General features: G+C 48.0%; 1 protein-coding gene across 3 annotated transcripts in view; it reads left to right on the top strand.

Moving 5' to 3' along the window:
- Positions 1-1060: 1060 nt before the first annotated feature.
- The window catches only part of RCN1 (reticulocalbin 1), a 68528-nt gene continuing 50749 nt past the window's right edge, over positions 1061-18839 (top strand). Inside the window, exons 1-2 of one of the 3 annotated variants that reach the window (XM_089673469.1) lie at positions 1061-1203; positions 6621-6866. In XM_089673469.1, coding sequence (XP_089529595.1) covers positions 6646-6866 — 221 coding nt within the window. In that variant the 5' untranslated portion in view covers positions 1061-1203; positions 6621-6645. Of the gene's footprint in view, positions 1223-6620; positions 6867-18839 lie in introns of all 3 variants that reach the window. The other 2 variants (XM_089673468.1, XM_089673467.1) reach the window with 2 other exon arrangements.

Raw genomic sequence — 18839 nt, 5'->3', positions numbered from 1 at the left:
ATTCACTATATCTGGTCTCCCAGGACCCTGCATTCACTATATCCGGTCTCCCCGGACCCTGCATTCACTATATCTGGTCTCCCCGGACCCTGCATTCACTATATCTGGACTCCCAGGACCCTGCATTCATTATATCTGGTCTCCCAGGACCCTGCATCCACTATATCTGGTCTCCCACAGTACACACAACATGGAAATGCAATTATTGTAGTAAATATAAACTGCTAAATACCTTTTCTCATCAGCAGTTAGAGAAGTCTTGTGACTTCTATCAGTGTCCAGCAGAGTACTGGTTAAAGCTTGTAGGAGTTTTAATTCTCCCGAGGCTACATAACCTCTGACCTCTGTCTGGACAGTGCTGATTGGCCCTGTGCTGAACGCATGCACTCTCCCAAGAGAACAAAAACAGACACCGAACTGAGCATGTGAAGCTTGCCCCCAAGGTTCAGTCCTATCAGCAGATGGATTGGGGACAGAAGGTGAGGATCAGAGAAGACAGGATCAAACATCCTTTTTACACAATGCGGATGATTAACCCCTTAGGTTCCACAGTGAGTATAACAAGCATGCTTTACTGTATAGACTGATTTTACTGTTGTGGGTTTAGTAACACTTTAATGTACATATTGCAAAACTTGTTGAAATCCGTGCGGCTAGCTCCCCCATTGAGTGTACAGCCCCCAGATAGCCCATGTTTCTAGGTGTGGGATTGGAGGGAGGACATAATGATGGGGGAGGGAGGACATAATGATGGGGGAAGGGAATGTGGGACTATGCAGTCAGTATCGGGGTTGGGGGGGGGGGGGTGACACATTGGGGGTAGGTGGCTCAGGACTACAGAATGTCTGTTGATAATGTAGTGGAATCCTGTGCCCCCTGTATGTGTCCAGGTTCATGGGGTCACACAAGGTGCACTGTACTGTCAGCACCCCCGGGGCTGCCCTTGGCAGTGCCAGTCTCTGATATCTCAGGTCGGTGCGGACAGCCGGCGGTGCTCGGAGCTCCCTCTGCCCTCTAGTAACCCCTCCGCTGCCGGCCGCACTCAGCACACAACTCCCCGGTCTACGATGCAACGTGGCGCCCTGGCTCCTCCCAGTCATTGAATCTGGCCCGACCAATAGGAAGCGGCGTGACAGATGACAGCTCAGAACCTCTCCCCGCACCGGATAGGCTGAGGGCGGCTCCCATCCCTGTACGGAGCAAGTAAGTGAATGGTGACATGGTGAGTGCAGGGTGAGAGTGACCCGCCGGGTGAGTGGAGGAGGGTGTGCGGGGACTGCTGGGTAGGGTTGGCCCCTCATCCCAAACACATATTCATGACACAGGTTCTGGGGCTGACTTCATGCAGATAGGGCACTGAGTGAGTTTACATCCCACCCTATTCAGCCACAGAGCCTGAATTATGAATATGTGTTCCGGGGGGGGGGGGGGGGGTGTCAAAGGGATGAGGGGCAACCCTAATGCTGGGGGACGGGCTGTGTGCGACTGAATACAGAGCAACCAGGTGAGTGCATGGCTGAGAGTACAGCGGGTGACATGGAGCCGGGGTATATGTGTGTCCAGGAGAGAGCGAGAGTGAGGTATGTGTGTCCAGGGGTCGGGGGGTAGGTGTGTGCGTGTCCATGGGTCGGGGGGGTAGGTGTGTGCGTGTCCATGGGTCGGGGGGGTAGGTGTGTGCGTGTCCATGGGTCGGGGGGTAGGTGTGTGCGTGTCCAGGGGTCGGGGGGGTAGGTGTGTGCGTGTCGGGGGGTAGGTGTGTGCGTGTGTCCAGGGGTCGGGAGTAGGTGTGTGCGTGTCCAGGGGTCGGGGGGTAGGTGTGTGCGCGTGTCCAGGGGTCGGGGGGTAGGTGTGTGCGCGTGTCCAGGGGTCGGGGGGTAGGTGTGTGCGCGTGTCCAGGGGTCGGGGGGTAGGTGTGTGCGTGTGTCCAGGGGTCGGGAGTAGGTGTGTGCGTGTGTCCAGGGGTCGGGAGTAGGTGTGTGCGTGTGTCCAGGGGTCGGGAGTAGGTGTGTGCGTGTGTCCAGGGGTCGGGAGTAGGTGTGTGCGTGTGTCCAGGGGTCGGGGTAGGTGTGTGCGTGTGTCCAGGGGTAGGTGTGTGCGTGTGTCCAGGGGTCGGGAGTAGGTGTGTGCGTGTGTCCAGGGGTCGGGAGTAGGTGTGTGCGTGTGTCCAGGGGTCGGGAGTAGGTGTGTGCGTGTGTCCAGGGGTCGGGGGGAGATGTGTTTCCAGGGGTCGGGGGGAGATGTGTTTCCAGGGGTCGGGGGGTAAGTGTGTGCGTGTCCAGGGGTCGGGGGGTAGGTGTGTGCGTGTCCAGGGCGCCGGGGGGGTAGGTGTGTGTGTGTCCTGGGCATAGGTATGTTTGCTTCCAGGGGTCAGGGGGTAGGTATGTGGGTGTCCAGGGCGTCGGGGGTAGGTATGTGCGTGTCGGGGGAGGTATGTGTGTGCTTCCAGGGGTCGGGGGGGGGGGTAGGTATGTGTGTGCTTCCAGGGGTCGGGGGGGTAGGTATTTTTGTGTGCTGGAGTTGGTGGAAGGTGTGTGTGCCCAGTGGTCGGCGGTGGGGCACAGTTTCCTGTGCTGTGACTTGGGGCTGTGTGCGTGAATTAGAGCTAGAGTAGTTGGGCACGGTTGCCTGTGCTATGACCAGGGCTCTGTAGCTTAGGGAAAGGTTTCTTGGGTGGCTGAGTGATTGGGCACAGTTGCTTGATGTCTTAGTATGTTGGGTGCCCCATGTCTTAGTCATTTGGCATGGTTGACCAAGGGGTGAGCAAATGGGCAAGGCTGCCCAAGGGCTGAGGGCCTGGTCACGGTTGCCCCGGGTGCTGAGGGATCGTCCACGGTCGCCAGCGGGGGCTGAGGGATCGTCCACGGTCGCCAGCGGGGGCTGAGGGATCGTCCACGGTCGCCAGCGGGGGCTGAGGGATCGTCCACGGTCGCCTGCGGGGGCTGAGGGATCGTCCACGGTCGCCTGCGGGGGCTGAGAGATCGTCCACGGTCGCCTGCGGGGGCTGAGGGATCGTCCACGGTCGCCTGCGGGGGCTGAGGGATCGTCCACGGTCGCCTGCGGGGGCTGAGGGATCGTCCACGGTCGCCTGCGGGGGCTGTGGGTTCGTCCACGGTCGCCTGCGGGATCGTCCACGGTCGCCTGCGGGGGCGGAGGGATCGTCCACGGTCGCCTGCGGGGGCGGAGGGATCGTCCACGGTCGCCTGCGGGGGCGGAGGGATCGTCCACGGTCGCCTGCGGGGGCTGAGGGATCGTCCACGGTCGCCTGCGGGTTCGTCCACGGTCGCCTGCGGGGGCTGAGGGTTCGTCCACGGTTCGCGTGCGGGGGCTGAGGGATCGTCCACGGTCGCCTGCGGGTTCGTCCACGGTCGCCTGCGGGGGCTGAGGGTTCGTCCACGGTCGCCTGCGGGGGCTGAGGGTTCGTCCACGGTCGCCTGCGGGTTCGTCAACGGTCGCCTGCGGGGGCTGAGGGATCGGCCACAGTCTCCCTGGGGCTTTATGGCCCTGTGCATTCAGAGACGCCAGGCATGCAGTGGATAAGAATAACCAGAAAACAAAGCCAGAGGTTGGCTGACGGGGCAGAGACTGTAGCCCTCTATTGGGTGTGGCGGTAGTGGTGACGGGGAGCACTGATTGGCTGCAGCAGTGACTGCGCACTTACGAGGCATAAGTTGCATTGATTGGGTTTAATCTTCAGTTTCTCAGTCCAAGTTCATCAGCTTGAAGGTGACAACAGGGCAACACACAGCTGGAATTGTCCGATTCGCCCCACATTGAAGCTGTGTGTGGCTAGCTGTTCTCTAGTGTTCCTTACCAATGACAGACTGCACAGGGATACCCTGTATGTGTTCCACTGGACAGTTTGGATGACTTCTAAGCCTTTTTCAATCAGCTAGCCGACTCATTGAAAAATAATGAACGGCTTCCCCCATCCATATTCATACAATCGAGGTGGATGGAGGAATCCTCCCCAATGGGACATTCCATTCTGACAGCGGGGACTCCTCTTGTGAGAACACATTGATCAGCAGCTGCAGTTGCTGATCTTGAAAATGTTTCCAACAAGCCCATTCAACAGAGGTCAGTCGTTAGATTGACGTCCATTGAGGGGGAGCAGCCACAAGTGGATTGAAATTCTCCCAGTCCCTGCTGAACTAGACAAATGTGATCCATCTAACTGAATGCTGGCAATGCAAGTGGATGGGGCCTTTGGGGGTGACTAGAAGTACAGGAGGCAGTTAGATCCTGCAGGTTATCATGGTGCTACACACTTGTAGGTGGAGAGATACAGCAGTAAAGGTGCGATGAGATAAAGGGCGCACACCCGCAAATGAAGGAAGGGGAGTGATGAAAGTGTTGTGTAAGTGAATGGAGGAAGTGTGTACAGTGACCTATCTGGGGTACAAATGTTCAGCTTTTCCGTAGTAATGTTCTGTCATAACCACATTGATAGATGTTTCCATTCTCAATGCTGCCACTGCACCGTGTAAATTCATTCAATACAAATGTCTCTCCGACTTTACTGATTACTACCAGCTGCTCTGTGAGCCTGGCTAATGTCCCTGTAGCTGCAATGGATAGGTGAAGGATGGAGTGTGCTAGCTGGTGAAGGGTCTCTGGATGCTGGCTCTGGGAAGATCTGTTGTCGTTGCCAAGGGTCTATTGTTGAAGGGGGGGTATTTTGTTGCAGGTGGTTCATTGTTGCTGGGAGGCTCATTGTTGCTGGGGGGGGTATTTTGTTGCAGGTGGTGCATTGTTGCTGGGGGGGGTATTTTGTTGCAGGTGGTGCATTGTTGCTGGGGGGGGTATTTTGTTGCTTGTGGTGCATTGCTGCTGGGGGGGTGTATTTTGTTGCTGGGGGCGTATTTTGTTGCTGGGGGGGTATTTTGTTGCTTGTGGTGCATTGCTGCTGGGGGGGGTGTATTTTGTTGCTGGTGGTGCATTGTTGCTGGGGGTGTATTTTGTTGCAGGTGGTACATTGTTGCTGGGGGGGGGGGGTTATTTTGTTGCAGGTGGTACATTGTTCCTGGGGGGGGGTATTTTGTTGCAGGTGGTGCATTGTTGCTGGGGGGGGGGGGTATTTTGTTGCAGGTGGTGCATTGTTGCTGGGGGGGGGGTATTTTGTTACAGGTGGTGCATTGTTGCTGGAGTGGGTCTAATGTTGCTGGGGGGTATTTTGTTGCAGGTAGTGCATTGTTGAAGGGAGGGGGGTCTATTGTCGCTGGCTGCAGGGGGTCTATTCTACTGCTTTTCTTGTTATCATTAACAAATTCCATACAAATTGATACTCCGTTCTGTATTCTCTACAAGGGTGGTACTGGGACATAGGTAAGGCGTGGAAGCAAGTGACGGTGCGGGACAGAGACAAGGGGAGGGCGACACTTTAAAAGTCTTTACAGATTTTCAGCTTAGAGTTAATTGTGTTCTACCACACTAGAATTATTGCTCTCACTGCGATGTTTGCAGCAATACCTCACTTGTGTAGTTCAATCACCATTTACATATGCATGCCGGAACTACATGCGTGTTTACATTTGCACATGAGCATAAGGAGATGGGGTGCTTTAATTTTTTTTACATTAATTTTGTCATTTTTTTCCCCATTTACCTTTATTGCTATCATAAGGGTGAACAAGACCCGCTGTGATAGCTTTGGGCAGTGACAGGTACTCTTTATGTGGAGATATTAGGAGTTTATTAGATCCCTGATGCCTCCCCTGCCCTCCAAGGCATCTGATCAAACACAGATCTGTTTGATCAGCTGCTTCCCTAGCTGTAATGGCCAGGGAAAGACAGCTCTGAAACTGGATTTGACAAAATCATTCTTACATTGGTTCATCGCAGAGGAAATGGGGGGAACAGATCAACTAATCACAGTTCAAGGAACCCTTAGTAACCTGTGGAGGAACCATAGGGTTCCACTAAACCCTGGTTGAGAGAGGCTGACTCTTCAAATAAAGATGGCACGGAAGGCTTGCTAAAGTGGCTCCTCATATGATACTGTTTGAGTGGTCAGATTAGAACAAAGCCTAATGATTCTGGCCCATAAATACTTTGTTTCCTCAGGCTTTGGTATATTTCCTTCATTGTGTGTATAGGTAGAAGTACATGTGAGATGAATACATTAACACTGCCCCAAACTACATCACCGACCTGATATCCATCTACCACCCAAAACGCACTCTCCGCTCCTCACAAGACCTCCTACTCTCTAGTTCCCTGGTCTCTTCCTCCCATGCCCATCTCCAGGACTTCTCCAGGGCTTCCCCTATCCTCTGGAACTCACTATCCCAATCCATCAGACTGTCACCTACCCTCCTCACCTTTAGGCGCACCCTGAAAACCCATCTCTTCAGAGAAGCCTACCCCACCCTCACCTAACTGCTGATCTCTTCCACTCCTCCTACCACTCCATCCCCCACAGCTATTTCCTCCTGTACCACTCTCCCCTCCCTCCTAGATTGTAAGCTCCTAGGAGCAGGGCCCTTGAACCCCTCGTGTATTTAATTGTATTGTTACTGTACTGTCTCCCATTATAATGTACAGCGCTGAGCAAACTGTTGGTGCTATATAAATACTGTGTAATAATAATAAATTAACCTTGGCTTGGTCTTGTCTTGCAGTTCCTGTGCTGCTATTGGAAGGGTGATGGAACCTCATAAGTTTCTATACGTGCTGCTACTGTGTGCAGTCGAGGTGATCTCTAAACCTACCTTTCGTAAGGAGAGGATACGCCTGGACCCTGATCTCAACACTCAGGTTCATGAAGAGAATCAGAGCTTCCAACAGGACCATGAGGCCTTCCTGGGCAAAGATGATGCCAAGACATTTGATCAGCTAACTCCGGAAGAAAGCAAAGACAGGCTAGGGTGAGACTTTGCAATTTACATTATTGTGTATGAAGTTCGTAACTTGGCAAGATGGAAATTTTAGACCTTTAATGAATGGAACTTTGCCTCTGTTTTCCCCTCTTCAGTCTTTGATTGTGCAGCAATACAGTTATACAAGTACATGATTGGCAACCAGGAAACCACAGTATTTGGTGTTGTGGCAGTCATGTTAAAGCGGAGTTCTGCTCACCCTGTCAAAAATAAAAGTCAGCAGCTACAAAAACTGTAGCTGCTGACTTTTAAAAAACAGCCACTTACCTGTCCCTCAGTCCCGCGGTGTGTCCCCAGCAGCCCGTTTCACCGGACATCCTGGATTCCAGGAGGCCGCCAACTTCAGTGTGGACACCCGGCTGTGATAGCTTGCGGCCTCACAGCCAGGTACCCACTGCGCACGCATGAGTAGCACTGCGCTTCATGAATGGTCCTGTAGTCCTCTGGGACCTGTCATGTGTCCCAAAAGACTACAGGGAGGGAGGACACCTTCTGCTTCCGATCGCCTAGGCCAGGGGTAGGCAACCTGCGGCTCTTCAGCTGCTGCAGGACTACAAGTTCCATCATGCCTCTGCAAGTCATAGTTGTAACTGTCAATTTTGCAATGTATCATGGGAAATGTAGTTCCACAACAGCTAGAGAGCTGCAGGTTGCCTACCCCTGGCCTATGCGATCCGACCGGAAGTGGGAGCAGGTACCTGTCAAATTCGGGTACCCGCTTCCCCACCCCCCAAAGGTGCTAATCCTTAATGGGGAGTGGGTGAGCAGTCCTTAAAGCGGAACTTCCCCTTTTGGGTGGAGCTCCACTTTAAGGACTGTGTACATCACCACATGGTGGTACTGTGGGCACACCAACAACAGACTGTGCCATGTCCCAAATCTGGTCCAAAATACAGTTATAAAGAGAAAATGGGCACCGTAGACATTAAAATTCATACATTTTATTAGAACATTAAAAATGTATAAAACATAATTAAAAAAATAGGATTATCACCAATCCAGCAAATGCAATGGGGGTGATTTACTAAAGGCAAATGTTCTGTGCACTGCTCCATAGCTTCGTAAATGAGGTAAAGCTTCACTTTGCAAAGAATACCCAATCACATGCAAGGAAAATAAAAAACAGCATTTTTGCTTGCACATGATTGGATGATTCCCCTCAGTTCTGGAGCAACTGCACTTGTAGTGCAAAGACTATTTGCCTTTAGTAAATCAATCTTCACATGTAGACTTTGGGATTTCTTTCGCTAGGGTTGTCCCAGCCCCCCCCCCAACTATCACTGCTGAAGATACACAACAGAGTGCCCTTTACACTATATTACGGTCGAGGATTGCCACAACCCTGGATAGCTAAATCCAGCTCAACATGTTTTGTGGCTATGCTTTTATTCAGGAGATTTATATACCATCTGAATAAATAAAAAGGATACAGTATTTTACAATGTAAATAGCCGTAAAATTTAGAATACATAATCTTAAGATATGAAGTCACTTACAAATTACGTATTGTGTAGAAAAGCCTATGGTAGGTGGAAACGTAGACAGTAGGCATGATGGTGTGGATACGGGGCCAGGTGTGATGGTGTGGATGCAGGGCCAGGTGTGATGGTGTGGATGCAGGGCCAGGTGTGATGGTGTGGATGCGGGGCCAGGTGTGATGGTGTGGATACGGGGCCAGGTGTGACGGTGTGGATACGGGGCCAGGTGTGACGGTGTGGATGCGGGGCCAGGTGTGATGGTGTGGATGCGGGGCCAGGTGTGATGGTATGGATGCAGGGCCAGGTGTGATGGTGTGGATACGGGGCCAGGTGTGATGGTGTGGATGCGGGGCCAGGTGTGATGGTGTGGATGCGGGGCCAGGTGTGATGGTATGGATGCAGGGCCAGGTGTGATGGTGTGGATGCATCTAAAGATGACAACGGAAGGAAGTTTCACTAAGACCTGATGCTCCTCTTCTGGGGTCCCCCGCCAGCGCTTCTGGCCCCTCATCTTTGGCGGGCACCCCCACAGAAAGCCGTTTTCCATGGGGGCACCCATACGGGCTCGGCCCCACCCCTTGTTCCCTTGTCACAGCATTTGATTGACAGAAGTAGAAAGCAATGGCTTCCACTGCTATCAATCTGCCTGATGAGGGAGACAGTGGCTAGAATCGCTGCTCTTGTGCACATCGCTGGATCGGATTGGGCTCGGGTAAGAAAAAGGGGGGAGCGGCAGCACAGACAGTTTTTAACCTTAATGCATAGAAACCCAGGACCCTGCATTCACTCTATCTGGTCTCCCACAGTACACAGAACATGTAAATTATTTTAGTAAATATAAACTGCTAAATACCTGTTCTCATCAGCAGTTAGAGCAGTCTTGTGACTTCTATCAGTGTCCAGCAGAGCACTGGTTAAAGCGTGTAGGAGGAGTTTTCATTCTTCCCTGATTGTCCTATGAGGCTACATGACCCCTCACCCTCTGTCTGGATAGTGCTGATTGGCCCTGTGCTAATCACATGCACTCTCCCAATAAAATAAAATTCTCTAGCAATACACACCAAACTGAGCACGTGACTCCAAGCCTCTGTTCTATCGGGAGTTCTATTCAGGACAGTAAAAGAAGGGGAGGATCAGAGAAAACAGGATCAAACATTCTTTTTACACAATGTGGCAGATTAACCCCTTGTTTATTCACACATGGAGCCACCCCCTCTCTCTCCTCATTGGCTCCCGCTTGATGTCTCTGCCATTGAGAAGGTAGAGACACGGGACAGCCGAGGCTGTCATGCACATCACTGGATCACAATGGGGCTCAGGTAAGTATTGAGGGGGCTGGGGGCATTGCTGCACCAAGAAGGTTTTTTACCTTCATGCATAGAATGCATGAAGGTAATAAAACCTCGAGCCTTTCCAACCACTTTTAACTGGCTGGCTGAGACAACCTTATGGAAAGGAATCCCAAAGTCTACACATTGTATTTTCCTCATTGCTGATATTCCCATGGTATTAATTATGTTTTATACATTTTCAATGTTCTAATATAATGCATGACTTTTCATATGTGTATGGTGCCTATAAATTCCATTTTCTTTTTATAACTTTTGGTGTGTGGTAGGCGAGGAATGCCTTGGATAACTTTTTATTCAGTGGCCCCACAGAAGAGATTTTTCCCTCGCTTCCTGTCTCTTAAGTAGTGAGTACAACTTGCTAACAGAATGGAGGCACCTTTGCTGTGCCCTTAATGGAAAAGTAACAAGGTCTCCGTAACCCTAGGTTCACATTTGTGTGGGTGGTGCCGCTGCCGATCCGCACAAAAATCTGTGCAGCCGCACCACCCGCACAGAGAAATGCGGACCAACGGGCAGGTGCCATTAGTTCTAATGGCACGCCGCCCGCACTGGAAAACGCAACCGTACTGAGAACCGAGGTTTCCATACGGGCTGCGTTTTCAAAAGAAGTGCAGGGACTTCTCTGCGTGGCACGGGAGTACATTCAAATGAATGGGCTCTAGTGCCTGTGCAAAACGCCGCCCGTACTGCCGCATATATGTGAACCAGGGTTCAATGACACCTTCAACCACTTGCTTCTTACACCACTTGGCGGGCACTCTTGTAATATGTTCTCCAGAGGTCCTGTATTTCATTCCTAACTATTGGATCTACCACAGGACTCTGGAGCTGCGTGCATTTCTGGCAGAACAATAGATCTGTTTCTCTACTTGGAGGGTCTTTTTAAAGTGGTTCTAAAAGCACAGTTTGTATTTTTTAAAAATCGGTTTTGCGCAGTACAGTACCAATCCTCCTCTTCTCAGGTCCCCCGCCAGCGCTCCTGACCATCCCCCCTGCCAAGTGCCCCATAGCAATCCATAGCTGTGCTCTCACTACTTTATATTGTAGCAAAGTGTCATTTCTTCATTGTTGTCACATGAAAAGATAGAATAAAATATTTACAAAAATGTGAGGGGTGCACTCACTTCTGTGAGATATTGTATGCCAGGGCAAAATAAATTGAAAGGAAACGCAGTACATCTCTAGACACATGGACATTTCATGTTTCATCCATTTAGACCTCCGTCACAGGGTGGCATAAACAGCCAGCTGAGCCACAGTTCAATGATTCACCTAAAAAAGAACATACTGCCGTTCACAGCTGTAACGTGCTGTTTCTGCAGTGCTTTGGTGTAAAAATTATACCCCGTCCCTTTTGGTGGGCAGCACCACCGCCAAATTCAAGCCGTTCAAGTGAAATGGGATGTGCTACAACCACTTGCATTGCACGAGATTGCCACACTGGTGCTGTCTTTTTAGTGTTTAAACAGGGTACATGGAGGCGATGTATCGCCTTCCAGCCACTTATCAATCTCCCTCTGAAAAGTAATTTACTATGGATCGCTTTTTAGAGGGGCAAGGGCTGCCACTCGTAGGAATGAGCTATTAAAGTGATTCTAAAGGCAGAAGGTATTTACTTTTTTTTATTTTTTTTAAACGTTTTACCCTTTTTTTTTTTTTTTCATTTTTAAACAGTATAAAACAGAGGCAATAAAACACGCCCACGCAGGGGCTATCAATTGCACAGATAAACAAAATGCAAAATAATAAAAAAAAGGAAAAACAGTGCTCTAACGCCAACAGGGCAAAAGGTACGCCCATGCAGGGGGAAGGTATTTACTTTTAAATGCATTCTATGCATTAGTGTAAAGAACCTTCTGCATGCAGCTCTCCCGCCAGCTCCCCCTAAAACTTACCTGAGCCCAGTCTCAATCCAGTGATGTGCACAAGAGCTGTGACTTTCTCTGCTCTCTCTCTCCTCATTGGACAGAGAAGCAGCAGTGGGAGCCATTGAGGAGCCAGTAAGGAGAGAGAGGGGGGGGGGCAGGGGCTGAGCCACACATGATCCCCTCTCTTCAGAGACTAGGCTGCAGGGCAATACTCCAATATAATGACCCCAAACACACCTCCAAGACGACCACTGACTTGTAAAGAAGCTGTGGATAAAGGTGATAGACTGGCCAAGCATTTCCAGACCTAAACCCTATTGAGCATCTGTGGGACATCCTCAAACGGAAGGTGGAGGAGAGCGAGGTCTCTAACATCCACCAGCTCCGTGATGTCGTCATGGAGGAGTGGAAGAGGACTCCAGTGGCATCCTGTGAAGCTCTGGTGAACTCCATGCCCAAGAGGGTTAAGGCAGTGCTGGAAAATAATGGTGGCCACAAAAAATATTGACACTTTGGGCCCAATTTGGACATTTTCACTTAGGGGTGTACTCACTTTTGTTGCCAGCGGTTTAGACATTAATGGCTGTGTGATGAGTTATTTTGAGGGAACAGCAAATTTACATGTTATACAAGCTGTACACTCACTATGTCACATTGTAGCAAAGTGTCATTTCTTCAGTGTTGTCACATGAAAAGATAGAATCAAACATTTACAAAAATGTGTGGGATGTACTCGCTTCTGTAAGATACTGTACACTTTCAATGAAAACTATGCAGCTTTATACACTGTGATGTGCTGTGTTCGGTCACCTTTTCAGGGAGCCTGGCAGTGACAGCGTGCTGTGATTTATTTATTTATTTCAGGTACTTATATAGTGCCATCAATTTACGCAGCACTTAATAAATATATATATATATATATATATATATATATATATATACACACACACACACCCTCAAGGGGTGTACAATCTAAGGTCCCTAACTCACATTCATACATACACAGACTAGGGCCAGTTTAGACAGTAGCCAATTAACCCACCAGCATGTCTTTGGAGTGTGGGAGGAAACCCATGCAGGCACAGGGAGGACATGCAAACTCCAGGCATGTGGTGCCATAGTTAGAATCACCTGCCTGGAGTTTGCATGTTCTCCCTCTGCCTGCGTGGGTTTCCTCCGGGTACTCCAGTTTCCTTCCACACGCCAAAGACATGCTGGTAGGTTAACTGGCTCCTGTCTAAATTGTCCCTAGTATGTGTATGTATGAATGTGAGTTAGGGACTTTAGATTGTACGCCGTGTGTGTGTCTGTATAAATTGACGGCCCTATATACCGTATATACTCGAGTATAAGCCGACCCGAATTTAAGCCGAGGTACCTAATTTTACCACAAAAAACTGGGAAAAACTATTGACTCGAGTATAAGCCGAGGGTGGGAAATGAGGCACCTACTAGTCAATGTAAAAAATAAAGTGGGAGGAATAGTGCCCCATCATTAGTATCAGTGGGAGGAATAGTGCCCCATCATTGGTGTCAGTGGGAGGAATAGTGCCCCATCATTGGTGTCAGTGGGAGGAATAGTGCCCCATCATTGGTGTCAGTGGGAGGAATAGTGCCCCATCATTGGTGTCAGTGGGAGGAATAGTGCCCCATCATTGGTGTCAGTGGGGGGAATAGTGCCCCATCATTGGTGTCAGTGGGGGGAATAGTGCCCCATCATTGGTGTCAGTGGGGGGAATCGTGCCCCATCATTGGTGTCAGTGGGGGGAATCGTGCCCCATCATTGGTGTCAGTGGGAGGAATAGTGCCCCATCATTGGTGTCAGTGGGAGGAATAGTGCCCCATCATTGGTGTCAGTGGGAGGAATAGTGCCCCATCATTGGTGTCAGTGGGAGGAATAGTGCCCCATCATTGGTGTCAGTGGGAGGAATAGTGCCCCATCATTGGTGTCAGTGGGAGGAATAGTGCCCCATCATTGGTGTCAGTGGGAGGAATAGTGCCCCATCGTTGGTATCACTGGGAGGAATAGTGCCCCATCGTTGGTGTCAGTGGGAGGAATAATGCCCCATCATTAGTATCAGTGACACCAATGATGCGGCACTATTCCTCCCACTGACACCAATGACACTTGCTGACCCCTGTTGCAGTATGGTGCTGCTGCAGCCAGCATATGTGGTTGCAGCAGCACCTCTGCACTGCACACTTACCGGCTTTTCCCTCACTCGATTTTCGCGGGTCTGCTCGGCTCCACCTCCTCGCCCGTGATTGGCCGCCTGTGTACCTTTCCTGAGCTACAGTTTTGGCGGCCAATCACCAGTGAGGAGGCGGAGCCGAGCGGCAGGAGTGAGGGAGTGGCCGGAGTGACGGAAGGAGCAGCGCTTCCTGGATGGATCATCGTGGGAGCCAGGTAAGAGACAGCAGCCCTCTGCCCACCCCTGTACGCGCCCCCCTTGACGGAGCCTCGCGCCCCCCTGGCAGACGTTGACTCGAGTATAAGCCGTGGGGGGCGTTTTTCAGCACAAAAAATGTGCTGAAAAACTCGGCTTATACTCGAGTATATACGGTAAGTATCTATAAAGAAGTCACAACAGGCTGCCACTGCCAGGCTCCCAGAAAAGGTGACCGGGCACAGCACATCAGTGTATGAAGCTGCATAGTTTTCACTGAATAGGTGAAAGCCTTAGCTAGTGTTGTTAAAAGTTGTCCTTTTTTAAAACCGCACAGCTGACAGTAGGGAATACAGTACACAAAGTATACCAGTAGTAATAACATTTCTGTTGGCTGCAGTCCGACAACTGCAAGAAGAATTCTGATAGGCTGCTGGAAGTTAATAATTGTTCTTTAGTTTATATAGTAATTCCATCTCAGGATGCATTTTTGTATTTTTTATTTCCTTTTTGTTCGATATCCAGTTTGTGGAGAAAGCTTAGTTGGTAGACTGTGAAGTTGTCCCCTCCTGCCTTCCTCGGTGAGAGGTCAGATGACAGGGGAGTGTCTCTTACCGTGCTGATAACGTGGCACATACACTTGTGAAACTGTCAGGGTTGTCAGTGATTCAAAGAGGGCACTGAAAGAAGACATGAGATGGTGTCTGCAGTATATGACCGCTAGTCATTCATTGACCTCCAAGTTACAAACAATCATGTGCTGCAGTTGATCATTTCAGCATTTAAAATAATATAAATGAATCCTCAGGGCTGTGAAAATGTATCTATTATTTGAGATTAGCTGAGGGTAATTTTACATGTTGTCTCTGAAATAAAATAACTTTTTAACATATATTCAATAGAAATCGAGACCCTTTTTATATTTCTGTTTAGTTATAAAGAAGGCCTGCTTAATGAATTAACCTTCTTTTTTAATTCATTTCTTTTCAAAATTGATTAACCTCCCTGGCGGTATGATTATGTCAGGAATTTTTTACCAAAAGCGGTACCATTTTTTTGCATGGAAATTTGGTGTTCTGTATTGTAGCCCTGCAATTCTTAGTAATTACTTACTTAAACATCCCGGATATGATAAAATTTGAAACACGAAATCATAAATTATAATTTAATAAATAATCATAAAAAATAATACATTTAATTCAATAATATAATCAAACCAAAAACACTGAAATTTGAAATAGAGCGCCAAGTTTGCACATTGCTGAGCAAAGTCGCAAAATCGTTTTCAGTGTCTGATGACGAATTTCCCCACGAATCATTATCACTCAATTCTGCAAGTGGTTCTGATTTACTATCGCTGTTCTCTAGCTGATCTAAACCCGCTTTTTACCTAAAGGGACACTTTTTGGACGCCATGGACATTTCTCAGTTTCCAGGCAGAAAGAACAGACAAAATGCAGGCAGGGCACAGGACAAAGCACTCGGGACAATATGTATGTGAAATGGGTTGAAACAGCAATGTTTTACTATGTAAAATTTGTTTGGAAAAAATTTAATTTTTTAAAATTTTCAAATTTCCCACTGCTGGCGGCGCCCGTACGTCCCGATGTCACAGGGACCGGAACACAGAAGCCGGATGCCGGCATCGGCCGGAGGAGATGGCCGGGGACGCTGCAGGGGACACATCGCGGGAGCGAAGGACAAGGTAAGCTCTGCAGGGAATCTCTATGCAGAGCCGCATGGTAGCTCGGGGTTACCGCTTTTGGTACTGACATTTTACCCCGAGCTACACTTAGGAATACCGCCAGGGAGGTTAAAGAAATTTGGCACTTTGACTTTGTTAGGATGTGCATGTACGTACCATAGGCAGTATTTAAATCTAGCAGCTTACCTGAGGGACTCGCATCATGGCAGTCTGTTCTGGTGAATTTAACACACAGTAACATGCGTTGTATTAACCAACACACCACAATGGGCTAACAAAAATTCCTGTAGTATTTCTGTTAATGCACAGCAGTGGTGGAGCTTTACCTTCTGTTGCTGTGTGCTGCAACACAGGTGCAATGAAATTCCAGTTAATGACGTTGCATTAATGCAGGCCATAGATGGGGAGAAAAACGGCCGATTTTTCGTCCGAAAATAAAACCGGCCGATTATCTTATCGTTAGTGGACGATTTTGTCGGCCGTTTTTCGTGTATTTCGGACTTTCAGATTATCGGTGATGTTGGAAAATTTTTGAAAACCGCCCGACTTTATCCTCATTGATGGTCAAAAACGAACGATCGTTTTCCGAAAAAGGATCACAAAGGTCACAAAATGACATCATTTCCCGTTATAGGTTACTCATTAATCGGCCGATTTTCGTAATAATTGGTGGTCAGGTAAGTTTTTTAGACCGACCGATAGTTCGTTAATCGGCCGAAAATCTGCCGTTTTTCTCCCCATCTATGGCCTGCATAAGGCTCTGGTGTGAACGAAGCCAGACACTTAACCCTCCTCTGTGTAACCCTTTACCACTTTAACCAAAATACTAATATAATTCTATAAAGCTGTAAGTGATTGTAAATAATTTTTTAAAAAAAGCAAACCTATTTCTAATTACAGTGGGTAAAATAAGTATTGAACACACCATTTTTCTTGGTAAATATATTTTTAAAGGTGCTATTGCTATGAAATTTTTACAGGTCGGTAACAACCCATGCAATTCATACATATAAAGAAACCAAAACAAATAAGTTCAGAAAGTATGTGTAATAAAATGGAATGACACAGGGAAAAAGTATTGAACACATGAAGAAAGGGAGGTGCAAAAAGGCATGAAAAGCGAAGACACCAGCTGAAATCTATCCGTAATTAGAAAACAATGCTACCCATTGTTAGTGCAAATAATATTAACAGGTTCAGTCTCAACTGACGGCCTCTAAAAAGGTGTCATTATCAAGGTGTCACACAAAAATGGTCTCATGATAGGTAAAAGCAAAGAGCTCTCTCAAGACCTTCGCAACCTTATTGTTGCAAAACACACTGATGGCATTGGTTACAGAATGATTTCTAAACTTCTCAATGTTCCTATGAGTACTGTTGGGGCCATAATCCGGAAGCGGAAAGATAGTCATTTCACCATAAACAGGCTACGGCCAGGTGCTCCTTGCAAGATTTCTGACAGAGGAGTGAAAAGAATTATCAGAGGAGTTGTCCAGGAGCCTTGTGGAAGGCTTCAGAAAAACCTGGAATAAGCAGGTACAATTGTTTCAAGGAAAACAATCAGTAATGCACTCAACCACCATGTCCTGTATGCATGCTCACCACTCAAGCCTCCATTGCTGAAGAAAAAGCATGTTGAAGCTTGTTTAAAGTTTGCTGCACAACATTTAGACAAACCTGTGTAATACTGGGAAAATATAGTCTGATCAGATGAGACCAAAATTGAACTCTTTGAATGCCATAATACACCCCATGTCCAATGGCACTGCACATCCCCCCAAAAACACCATACCAACAGTGAGGTTTGGAGGTGGGAACATCATGGTGTGGGGCTGTTTTCATCATACGGTACTGGCAAACTTCATGTCACTGAAGGAAGGATGAATGGAAAAATGTACCAAGGCATTCTTGATAAAAATCTGCTGCCATCTACCGGGATGATGAAGATGAAACGAGAGTGGACATTTCAGCAAGACAATAATCCCAAACACAAAGCCAAGGAAACTCTCAACTGGTTTCAAAGAAAGAAAGAGAAAACAATTGAGTACTGTCCATGATACTTTTTTTTTTCTTTTTTTTTGTTTGCACTTACATACCCCGAAAGATTGTCCTAAAAATTGTATGTCCCCTTCTTCAAGCAAGTGCACTAATACAGCTACAATCACCTCAAGAAAGGAAGAAAATAAAGCTGCCAGAATGGCCCAGCCAATTACCTGACTTGAATCCAGTAAAAAATCTATGAAAAGAACTAAAGATCAGAATTCAAGGGACCGACGGAACTAAAATTTGAAGACTGTTTGGGCCAAAATCACACCTGAGCAATGCTTGTGACTAGTTTCTCCATACAGGAGACATCTTGAAGATGTCATTATCTACAAAGAATTTTGTACGAAGTATTACATTTCAGTTAGCGTGCTCAATACTTTTTCCCCTTTGTCATTCATTTTCTTTGCACATAACTTAATTTCTGAACTTGTATAAATATAAAGAAGATGTGAGCGATCTAAAAAATCAGTAAAAGCCGCTATGCACAAAGGTAACCAAAAAACCCTTAGTAAAAGTAATATAAGATAGGTGCAGCGCTAAAAATAATGAATAAACCTAATAAAACCAAGTAAGTTTCCACAATTGCAGTTCATAAACAGTTCAAAAAGTGATTCTAGTGCTCTTTAAGGTGCTTGCTTTCCTGGAGACCGGTGTCTGTGCAATAATAATGTAGAGAATGCGCACTCACCGGACGCACATATAAAATGCGCCTGTATCAATAACTCCAAAGGACATCAAGGCAAGCCAGGAATAGGGATGTCTTCCTAATAATTAATAGTAAGAGCTGCTGTTGCCTTTGCTGACCTGTGAGAGCTGAATCAACCATGTCACCCCAGGGAGCAGCACCCGTTTAACCCCTTGGGGGGAACTCTGGTTGATGTGGATCACCATTTAAGAATCCCGGGATCCTTTTGATGACCATCCATCCCTTGGAGGGAAGACCTCCCTATTCCTGGCTTGCCTTGATGTCCTTTTGAAGTTATTGATACGGGCGCATTTTATATGTGCGTCCAGTGAGTGCGCATTTTCTACATTATTATTGCACAGATACCGGTCTCCAGGAAAGCAAGGACCTTAAAGTGCACCATAATCACTTTCTGAACTGTTTATGAACTGCAATTGTGG

Source organism: Staurois parvus, unplaced genomic scaffold (genome assembly GCF_062004578.1).
Source record: "Staurois parvus isolate SC_StPar_1 unplaced genomic scaffold, SC_StPar_1.0 ptg000138l, whole genome shotgun sequence".
Lineage (NCBI taxonomy): Eukaryota > Metazoa > Chordata > Amphibia > Anura > Ranidae > Staurois > Staurois parvus.
This window is presented reverse-complemented; position numbering and strand designations above follow the sequence as displayed.